This window comes from Onychostoma macrolepis, chromosome 12 (assembly GCF_012432095.1).
Source record: "Onychostoma macrolepis isolate SWU-2019 chromosome 12, ASM1243209v1, whole genome shotgun sequence".
In the NCBI taxonomy this organism is placed as follows: domain Eukaryota; kingdom Metazoa; phylum Chordata; class Actinopteri; order Cypriniformes; family Cyprinidae; genus Onychostoma; species Onychostoma macrolepis.
This window is the reverse complement of record NC_081166.1, coordinates 903,111-914,948: the sequence shown is the minus strand read 5'-3', so window position 1 is coordinate 914,948 and position 11,838 is coordinate 903,111. Positions and strand designations below refer to the sequence as shown.

General features: G+C 31.0%; 1 protein-coding gene across 1 annotated transcript; it reads left to right on the top strand.

Moving 5' to 3' along the window:
• The first annotated feature begins 2,059 nt into the window (after positions 1-2,059).
• On the top strand, positions 2,060-11,457 carry zgc:92749 (Elongation of very long chain fatty acids protein 6-like). Its single transcript, XM_058794701.1, has 4 exons — positions 2,060-2,229; positions 3,152-3,283; positions 7,339-7,490; positions 9,352-11,457. The coding sequence occupies exons 1-4, from the start codon at positions 2,141-2,143 to the stop codon at positions 9,780-9,782; spliced, it is 804 nt and encodes a 267-aa protein (XP_058650684.1). The 5' UTR covers positions 2,060-2,140; the 3' UTR covers positions 9,783-11,457.
• Positions 11,458-11,838: the final 381 nt, after the last annotated feature.

Genomic DNA, 11,838 nt, shown 5'->3' with positions numbered 1-11,838 from the left:
CTGCTTATTAATACTTAGTAAATAGTTGTTAAATTTAAGAATTGGGTAGGATTAAGGATTTAGAATAAGGTCTTGCAGAATAAGACATTAATATGTGCTTTTTAAGTAATAATAAACAGCCAATATCCTAAAGACACTAAAGTGTTATCAATATTCTTATCAACTCACCAAAGTATTTAAAGTCAGAAGCGTGCATAAAAAGCATGCATTTTAAGGTTAGACTTTAGATTTTGATGTTAAATCCACTATAAATGTTCTACAGTCGATACACAGTATTAAGTTCAATTACATAACAAGTAACTGTAATTAAATTACAGTAACTAATTACTTAATAACTAGTAACTAGTCACACCGAACACTGTTCCCAATAACCTAAAATCCCTCGGTCAGCTTCAGTGGAGTGTGTTTATCGCGTCAGTGTGATTATATAATCAGATTCCAAAAGTCAAGTATTATTAGTGTAATTAGAGTACATTTTATAATGCTCATAATCAGATGACAGTTACATTTGATTACATGATTGCATATTATTCACACTATGGCAGTAAATCATTTCTATTTTTTTTTCTCTACTGAGTGTCGTACCATTTAGCTTTGATTATATTCACAATATAGAATTATCATGTAAATAAATTTGCAAACCATACTTCTGAATTTGAGTGAAAAAGCACCTCTCAAGCAATCAGACCATGTATGAAACAAATAATTTTGCAAGTTACTAAACACTGTTGATTTATGATTTAATGCATTTAATGATGTTGATATAAAAAATGGGATATATATTTTTTTCTCTTTGCTTTTTATATCAATATAGTACGTTTAATGGTAAGTTTAAAACGAGTTAGGTAAAAAGTAATCTATACCTTATACATTACCTAATGAGTTACCTACGTTACTAACTAACTGTATATATATATATATATGTACACTGCCGCTCAAAAGTTTGGGATGAGTAAGATTTTTAATGTTTTTTAAGGGAGCCTCTTCTGCTCATCAAGGCTGTATTTATTCAATCAAAAATACAGAAAAACTGTAATATTGTGAAATCTTATTGCAATTTCTAATATTGGTTTCCTATTTTAATATACTTTAAAATATAATTTATTTCTGTGATGCAGCGCTGTGTTTTCAGCATCATTACTGCAGTCTTCAGTGTCACATGATCTTCAGAAATCATAATAATATGCTGATTTATTATGAGTGTTGAAACTCTTCATATTGTGATACTTTTTTCTTTGATTCTTTGAAGAATACAAAGTTAAAAAGAGCAACATTTGTTCAAAATATAAATCTTTTCTAACAATAGAAGTCTATACTATGACTTTTTATTCATTTAACACATCCCTCCAGAATAAAAGTATTAATTTCTTTAAAAAAAAAAAAAGAAAGAAAGACTTACTGACCCCAAACTTTTGAATAGCATTGTGTATTGTAACACAAAATTTCTTTTAAAAATAAATGCTGTTCTTTTAGACTTTTTATTAATCAGAGAATCCTAAAAAAAATATCACAACGGTTTCCAACATTGATTATAAATCAGCATATTAGAATGATTTCTGAAGATCATGTGACACTGAAGACTGCAGTAATGATGCTGAAAACACAGCTGTGCATCACAGAAATAAATTACAGTTTAACAGATATTCACATAGAAAACAGTTATTTTAAATTACAATAATATTTCACAAAATAACAGTTTTTTTCTGTTCTGTATTTTTTGATCAAATAGATACAGTCTTGATAAGCAGAAGAGACTCCTTAAAAAACAATAAAAATCTTACTGATCCCAAACTTTTGACCGGCAGTATATATATATATATATATATATATATATATTTTTTTTTTTTTTTTTAATTATTATTATTATTATTATTATTATATATTGTGTGTGTGTGTGTGTGTGTGCAAAAATGTGTGCAAATTTCTGCTCATAAATATAAAATTTGGCAAACTTTTAGTGCTCGTTTTATGAAAAATCCAACCGTCTTCGCGTATTTTGATGCTGATTGGATGAGACTGCAGCGGTGACTCCTCCCCCTTCCGCATATAATTAGGAAGTTCAGCACGAGCGCTTCCTCTCGGAAATACCTTCATCACTTGAGGCTCGCGATCACCTGCTGAAGATCTGAACGCGTACAGTATGATGAAGATGAACGAGTCGCTTCACGCGTTTGACTTCGAGCGTCGCTTTAATGATCGCGCCGCGCTGGAGTGGTTTGAGCAGAACTGGTGAGTCGAATTATCAGAAGCGAATCACTGATTCATTTCTATTCATTCTGTTACTCTGATGTGCGTCTGCTAACCTACGCTCATATCACGCATACACAAAAGCAGAATAAAATAGAACAGACTGGGCTGCTATATATACACGTAAAGTCTGATATGCAATACGTAATACATTATAATACTTATTATATAATAAAAACAGTAACAGACAGCCCAAAGACGCTTAAAATGTGTAATATACGTCACATTACTAACATGTATCCTGCTTTAATCTTTCATAAGGGCTGTAGGTAGTATGTTTAAACACTCCCTGCTCATTAAAATAAGCTATAAATTCTGAGAGAGTCACCTTTGACCTTTCATCTTAAATATCACAATCATATTAACAAACAAGAACTGATGATTCTGTCCATCAATGTGAACTATGTGAAGTGTTCAGACAGTTTTACAGGAGATTTATGGCTCTGCTGCGATTGATTGATTGATTGATGTCTGTGATAAAACCGGTTCATGTGGAGGACTGCAGAGATTCGCTGACCTTTGACCTTTCAGCTGATTGCCACATCAAAATCTGCCAGTGTCCTAAAAACCTTTTATTCGAAGGTTCAGATCAGGACAGAGATGTTATAAAACTGACGAGCTCTCTTGAATGAGAGCCTATATAACCTTGAATTATTCTATTTTTAAAATGTATTTTATATGTTAAAATATATATATATATATATATATATATATATATATATATATATATATTTTTTATGTAAAGCACTTTGAATTACCAGTGTGAATGTATGCTATATATATAAATATATAATGTGCAATCTAAATAAACCTAGCCTTGCTGTCACTTTTATTGTTTAATATCCACACATATATGTCATATCTATGTGTATCAGGTCTTAAAGTGGATTGTAATGTGTTTCAGGGGAGCAGCGTTTGTTCTGTCGGGTGTGTATGCGGTGTTTATATTTCTCGGACGCATCTTTATGAAGGACAGGCAGAAGTTGGACCTGCGGAAGCCTCTTGTGCTCTGGTCATTATGTCTGGCCATATTCAGGTGAGACGCCGGCCGTCTGATTAAAAACATACAAGAATTGCGAGATATAAACTCAGAATTGCAATTCTGAGAAAAACCGTAAGAATTGTGAAATAAAAATGTCGGTAACATTTTACAATAAGGTTCATTAGTTAACATTAGTTAACAACATTAGTAAACATGAACTAAGACTGAACAACACTTCTCCAGTATTTATTAATCTTAGTTAATGTTCATTTCAGGATTTACTAATGCATTATTAAAATCACGAGTTGTGTTTGTTAACATTAGTTAATGCACTGTGAGCTAACATGAATAAACAATGAGCAAGTGTATTTTCATTAACACAGATTAATAAATAGTGTAATAAATGCATTGTTTATTGTTAGTTAATACATTAACTAATGTTAACAAATGACACCTTATTGTAAAGTGTTACCAAAATGTCATATTCTGTGGTGGGAAAAAAACTGACTTGTGAGATATAAACTTGAGTTTACACTTTGCAATTCTGACCTTTTTCCTCTGAATTTTGAGTTTTATCTCGCAGTTCTTAGAAAAGTCTGAATTGTGACTTAAAATCAGAATTCTAAGAAAATTTGAATTTTGAGATGCAAACTCAGAATTATGAGAAAAAATGTTAGAATTGCAGATGCAAACTCAGAATTATGAGAAAAAAAATCATAAGTGTGAGATGCAAACTCAGAATTAGGAGAAAAAAATCATAAGTGTGAAATGCAAACTCAGAATTCTGAAAAAAAATCATAATTGTGAAATGCAAACTCAGCATTATGAGAAAACAATCATAATTGTGAGATGTAAACTCAGCATTATGAGAAAAAATGTTAGAATTGCAAGATGCAAACTCAGAATTATGAGAAAAAAATCATTATGAGAAAATTTTTTAGAATTGCAAGATGCAAACTCAGAATTATGAGAAAAAATGTTAGAATTGCAAGATGCAAACTCAGAATTATGAGAAAAAAATCATAAGTGTGAGATGCAAACTCAGAATTATGAGAAAAAAAATCATAAGTGTGAAATGCAAACTCAGAATTATGAGAAAAAAATCATGAGAAAATGAGAAAATTTTTAGAATTGCAAGATGCAAACTCAGAATTATGAGAAAAAAAATCATAAGTGTGAAATGTAAACTCAGCATTATGAGAAAACAATCATAATTGTGAGATGTAAACTCAGAATTATGAGAAAAAATGTTAGAATTGCAAGATGCAAACTCAGAATTATGAGAAAAAAATCATTATGAGAAAATTTTTTAGAATTGCAAGATGCAAACTCAGAATTATGAGAAAAAAATCATAATTGTGAGATGTAAACTCAGAAAAAATTTTAAATTGCAGATGCAAACTCAGAATTATGAGAAAAAAAATCATAATTGTGAAATGCAAACTCAGAATTATGAGAAAAAAATCATTATGAGAAAATGAGAAAAAATTTTAGAATTGCAAGATGCAAACTCAGAATTATGAGGAAAAAATCATAAGTGTGAAATGCAAACTCAGAATTATGCGAAAAAAATCATTATGAGAAATTTTTTTAGAATTGCAAGATGCAAACTCAGAATTATGAGAAAAAATGTTAGAATTGCAAGATGCAAACTCAGAATTATGAGAAAAAAATCATAAGTGTGAGATGCAAACTCATGAGAAAATGAGAAAATTTTTTAGAATTGCAAGATGCAAACTCAGAATTATGAGGAAAAAAATCATAAGTGTGAGATGCAAACTCAGAATTATGAGAAAAAAATCATAATTGTGAGATGTAAACTCAGAAAAAATGTTAAAATTGCAGATGCAAACTCAGAATTATGAGAAAAAAATCATAAGTGTGAAATGCAAACTCAGAATTATGAGAAAAAAATCATAAGTGTGAAATGCAAACTCAGAATTATGAGAAAAAAATCATTATGAGAAAATTTTTTAGAATTGCAAGATGCAAACTCAGAATTATGAGAAATAAAATCATAATTGTGAAATGCAAACTCAGAATTATGAGAAAAAAATCATTATGAGAAAATTTTTTAGAATTGCAAGATGCAAACTCAGAATTATGAGAAAAAATGTTAGAATTGCAAGATGCAAACTCAGAATTATGAGAAATAAAATCATAATTGTGAAATGCAAACTCAGAATTATGAGAAAAAAATCATTATGAGAAAATGAGAAAAAATGTTAGAATTGCAAGAATCATAATTGTGAAATGCAAACTCTGAATTATGAGAAAAAAATAATAAGTGTGAGATGCAAACTCAGAATTATGAGAAAAAATGTTAGAATTGTGAAATGCAAACTCTGAATTATTAGAAAAAAATCATAATTGTGAAATGCAAACTCATAATTATGAGAAAAAATCATTATGAGAAAAAATCATTATGAGAAAAAATCATAAGTGTGAGATGCAAACTCAGAATTATGAAAAAAATCATAATTGTGAAATGCAAACTCAGAATTATGAGAAAAAATGTTAGAATTGCAAGATGCAAACTCAGAATTATGAGAAAAAAATCATTATGAGAAAATGAGAAATGTTTTTAGAATTGCAAGATGCAAACTCAGAAATTATGAGAAAAAATGTTAGAATTGCAAGATGCAAACTCAGAATTATGAGAAAAAAATCATAATTGTGAAATGCAAACTCAGAAAAAATGTTAAAATTGCAGATGCAAACTCAGAATTATGAGAAGAAAATCATAATTGTGAAATGCAAACTCAGAATTATGAGAAAAAAATCATTATGAGAAAATGAGAAATGTTTTTAGAATTGCAAGATGCAAACTCAGAAATTATGAGAAAAAATGTTAGAATTGCAAGATGCAAACTCAGAATTATGAGAAAAAAATCATATTTGTGAAATGCAAACTCAGAATTATGAGAAAAAATGTTAGAATTGTGAAATGCAAACTCAGAATTATTAGAAAAAAATCATAAGTGTGAAATGCAAACTCAGAATTATGAGAAAAAAATCATAAGTGTGAAATGCAAACTCAGAATTATGAGAAAAAAATCATAAGTGTGAAATGCAAACTCAGAAAAAATGTTAAAATTGCAGATGCAAACTCAGAATTATGAGAAGAAAATCATAATTGTGAAATGCAAACTCAGAAAAAATGTTAAAATTGCAGATGCAAACTCAGAATTATGAGAAGAAAATCATAAGTGTGAGATGCAAACTCAGAATTATGAAAAAAAATCATAATTGTGAAATGCAAACTCAGAATTATGAGAAAAAAATCATTATGAGAAAATGAGAAATGTTTTTAGAATTGCAAGATGCAAACTCAGAATTATGAGAAAAAAATCATATTTGTGAAATGCAAACTCAGAATTATGAGAAAAAATGTTAGAATTGTGAAATGCAAACTCAGAATTATTAGAAAAAAATCATAAGTGTGAAATGCAAACTCAGAATTATTAGAAAAAAATCATAAGTGTGAAATGCAAACTCAGAATTATGAGAAAAAAATCATAAGTGTGAAATGCAAACTCAGAATTATGAGAAAAAAATCATAAGTGTGAAATGCAAACTCAGAATTATGAGAAAAAAATCATAAGTGTGAAATGCAAACTCAGAATTATGAGAAAAAAATCATAAGTGTGAGATGCAAACTCAGAATTATGAGAAGAAAAATCATGTGTGAGATGTAAACTCAGAATTATGAGAAAAAATGTTAGAATTATGAGCTGTAAGCTAAGAACTGCGAGAAAAATACTCCGAATTCTGTTTATATCTTGTAATTCTGTGGTTATATATCACATTTCTGTCTTTTTTTTTTCTCAGAAATGTGACACAAAAAGTCATTGTGATTTGCATTTACCTTTTTTATTTTCTGAATGGGCCTCCAGAGGACCAGAACTAAGCCTAGTATTGTGGCAGAGAGTTTTACTCTGTTTTGATGAGAAGTCTGAGTTTGTACAGCCCTCTGGGGTCAGATCTGTTCTCAGTTTGACCGTATCTCTCCTCTGTTCTCTGATAGTCGTTGAGGAATGGAACAGATATGGTGTGTTTTGTCAGTGCAGCTACTGTTTCCTCATTGCTGTTGTGTGTGTGTGTGTCAGTATAATGGGAGCGACGCGGACGAGCTGGTACATGTTCAATATGGTGCGGTCACATGGGCTCCGGGAGTCTGTGTGTGACTCTGAGTTCTACAGCGCCCCCAGCAGCAAGTTCTGGGCGTTTGCCTTCACTCTGAGTAAAGCGCCTGAGCTCGGTAAGACTTTCACACTAACTGCTGACTCTGTGATTGCTTTGGATAAAAGTGACTAAATATAGCTCATAATTCATCCATTATTCCTTTGTTCTTCAGTGGAAAAAATTGGAACTGGAGCAGGAATTGCTTTGAAACTATGCTCACTCAGAAACTGCTAGTAAATTTCACAACTGTGACCCTGCAGCACAAAAGCAGTCAGAAGTATGGGTCAAAATGATCAGTTTTTCTTTTATGCCAAAAATCATTAGGATATTAAGTAAAGATCATGCTCCAGGAAGATACTTAGTAAATTTCCTACCATAAATATATTAAAACTTAATTTTTGATTAGTAATATGCATTGCTAAGAACTTCATTTGGACAACTTTAAAGGTGATTTTCTCAATATTTAGATTTTTTTTTGCACCCTCAGATTCCAGATTTTCAAATAGTTGTATCTCAGCCAAATATTGTCCGATCCTAACAAACCATACATCAATGGAAAGATTATTTATTCAGCTTTCAGATGATGCAATTTCATCACTGGTTTTGTGTTCCAGGGTCACATATAGTTACAAAAAAATAGCAAGTGACACATTAAATTAAACATGAAATTTTGATGTTGAAAGACTGAAATAGTATTTTCATGTAAAACATACTCTATTATAATGCAAAGTCATACATATTATGCAAAGGTCTTTGGGAAGTCTGGCTTTTTTTTTTAATGCCTGTAAAGTAAAGAAAGACCTTTAGTTTATTTAAACTTTAAACTCTAACCCCCAACATTTAACATTCCGGGTTCAAAACAATTTGTGACCCGCTCATAAATAATCATGACTTTCCAAGAACAAACAAAAATCGCATTTACGGTTTGTTGTAAATGGCTTAGAAGCAGAAATGTGACACTCATATTTTTGTGTTATTATACACTTACAAATGTAAAGTGTGCATTTTGACTTGAAGTGGTAAGAATGCCCATCTAACCAGATTAACTTGTGTTATGATTACTAGTTTGCTCGTGTAAACATCTTCATGAATGTTTCACCTGAAAATACAAGAAATTATATTTAGCATCAGCAAAATTAAGCCATTTATTTATTTGCATTGTTGCATTTATTATATTATTTAATTTGTGAAGCATTTACACGACAGTTGTACGCTGAAATAAAATGTATTGTAGAAACAATTTTGACTCAAAATTCACAAGTAATTACAAAGAAATTGCAAATAACATATTGAATTAAACATGAAATTTTGATGCCAAAAAACTGAAAAGCATTTTCTTTGTTTTTTTTTTTTGCATGCAACTTCAAAACCTATTTTTATTTTCAGTGCAGAGCCTTTAACTTTTTAATGTTATATAAAAAGAATTACAGTATTTTTTTTTTTTACATATAATAATACAAGGTAATAATTGTTATGAAAGTGTCGCAATGCAAAAAAAATCTTAATGTTCTTAAAATAGGCTTCATTTTATTAATGCAAAAATTAATTTCAGATGTTTTTCTATTGATTTTGGGGTGAAATGTGACTTATAGTCAAATAACGTATAGTTACATCTCAACTCTTTCTAGTATCCTCGTGCATATCATGTTACTGACTTTGCATTCTTATGATGGGAGTTAAAAGACTGTATAAAAGATAACTTCTGGGTGAAAGCAATGACTGATCAAATGTACACCTTGAATGCAATGTACTCTAAGCATCTGTCAAACGCGTGCATGTAAAATAACTTTGCACAGATATGCTTAGCAAATGATTTTATTAATTTATGCATGCATAATAACTTTAAACTTCCATTATACGTGCATTAGTGTCTGCGAAGGCCAGTTGAAATGATTTTTTGTGAAATGCATGTCACAGATGTTTGTGATGTTGTTCAGGGGACACGGTGTTCATCGTCCTGCGTAAGCAGCGTCTGATCTTCCTGCACTGGTATCATCACATCACTGTCCTGCTCTACAGCTGGTACACGTATAAAGACCGCGTGGCCGGCGGCGGCTGGTTCATGGCCATGAACTACACCGTCCATGCATTCATGTACAGCTACTACACGGTTAGAGCGTCCGGCACTCGCGTGCCGCGACCCATCGCCATGATGATCACGCTCATGCAGATCACGCAGATGCTCGTGGGGCTGAGCGTTCTGGGGCTCCTCTATCTCTGGAGAAACGAAGTCCACTGCATCTCCACCATGCACAACATCACCTACGCCTTTATCATGTACCTCAGCTACCTGCTGCTCTTCTCCATCTTCTTCTATCAGTCCTACTTCAAACGCTCTGGAGACGAGAAGAGAGTGAAACGAGAGTGAGAAGAACTCATCGCTGCAGTCCACATCCGTCCTGTTCCTTTAAAATAATGCAAAACCATCCATAAAGAGAATTGAAAACACTGGTTTCCTTCCTCCGAGATTAAAATACTGTATATGACTGCATCATAAATGTTCACGAAGAGCACTAAGTGAATGTGACAAAACCAGTCAACAACAGCTCATATCATATCATATATTTTGAAGAGAAGAAATTATATTTAGCATTAGGAAAATATAGAACTATCCCTTAAATGTTGTTTTTAGTGATTAGAGTTTAAAGAAGAACTAATAAAATATTTAAAGAATGAAATAAGATATATATATATATATATATATATATATATTTTAAAATGTATTATATATATTTTTTTGTGGCTTTTTTTTTTTTTTGCATTGTGACTTTTTTTTAATGACAATTAAGAACATGAGACCTCCACATTTCACATTATTGTAATGTAATAATAAAACAATTATATATTATTTAAGTTGTAATGCACTTACAGGACAATATATCTTGTATAGCATGTAAGTTGTTGATTTAATTTTTAAAATGATTGAATGACAGTATTTTATAAGGTGTGCATCACTTAATTGTTATGAAAATAATGTCACAATGCAACAAAAAAAAAAAAGTTCTTAAAATAATTTTATTTTATTCATGCAAAATGTGATTTTATATGTTTTTCAAACGCTTTTAGGATGAAATGTGACTTTGATCAAATATTTTGTGAGATTCGCCTGCTAACAGAAGTCCTTTTTCATAAGTGAATGAGTTAATTGTGTTAATGTTTACAGGACTTGTGTGTTAAAGCATTGATTTTATCACGTTGCAACATCTCCTCTGATGATGAAACCACTGATCGTGTAATGTTAAGTTGCTACAAACATGAGTGAAGAATACCCTTCAAAACAACAACAAAAAAATCCCCAAAAGTTGAGCTGAAGCTGCTGAATATTACAGTATATTCACACACAACTACATTTGCCATGAAATGTCCAAATTTAAATTTGCACAAAACCTCATTGCAGACATGTAAGAAAGAATTTAAAAGGGTTTGCCGTTTATAGAGTTAATTGTTTAAAAGTGTCAGTAAAAATGAGCATTTGCAGGTTTTTTAAGTATATATTACTGTAAAACAGATGATGCGTGTGACATATTTCTGCACTTCTGATTCCTAGGCTTACTGTGAATATATAGCGCTTCAGTGTATCATGAAGATCTGCGTGGATCTCTAAACTAGTTTGACTGGAGAATACAGAGTTCCTATTGTGTTTGTGTTTGTTGGTTGCCTGTCAGACGGTGGAAAGTCGTCTTTCTGGTTAGTCAACATTCAGCATTCGAGTTGATCTGGTTGATTGTCAGCAGGTTTATCAGCATCTGTGCTTTTCTAGAAGCTTTTTCTCAAGTGAATGAATGTGTTGTCTCAGAGTTTCATTGTCTTCATTCATTCATTCTGTTCGATGGATGCTAGTTTATCTGTTCCTCTGAATTCTCTCAAACATTAGAAATGCCAAACATCATTTGAATGTATTTCGCTCACATTTTTTTTTTTTTATATGAACAATTAACCAAATGTTTTTTTCATTTTAAGATATGAGTTTGTTTGCAAAGCCCTGGTCTTCTGTTTAGACTGGGAATGTTCTGAGGCATGGGTTTATTAATAATAAACACCTACTAAACATATTTTTAGTCCTGTCATTTCTCAGCAAGGTCTTTTGATCTGAATCTCTTGAGTAAGAGTTCAAAAATTTTGGGTCAGGCAGATTTTTGAATGTTATTGAAAGACGTCTCTTCTGCTCAGCAAGGCTGCATTTATTTGATCGAAAATACTGTAAAAATTATGAAATATATATGATTATATGTTAAACTGTAATTTATTTCTGAATTTTCAGCATCATTTCTCCAGTCTTCAGCGTCACATGATCTTCAGAAATCATTCTAATATGCTGATTTGATGCTCAACAAACATTTCTGATTATTATCAATGTTGAAAACAGTCGTGCTGCACAATATTTTTATGGAAACCGTGATGCATTTTATTTTTCAGGATTTACA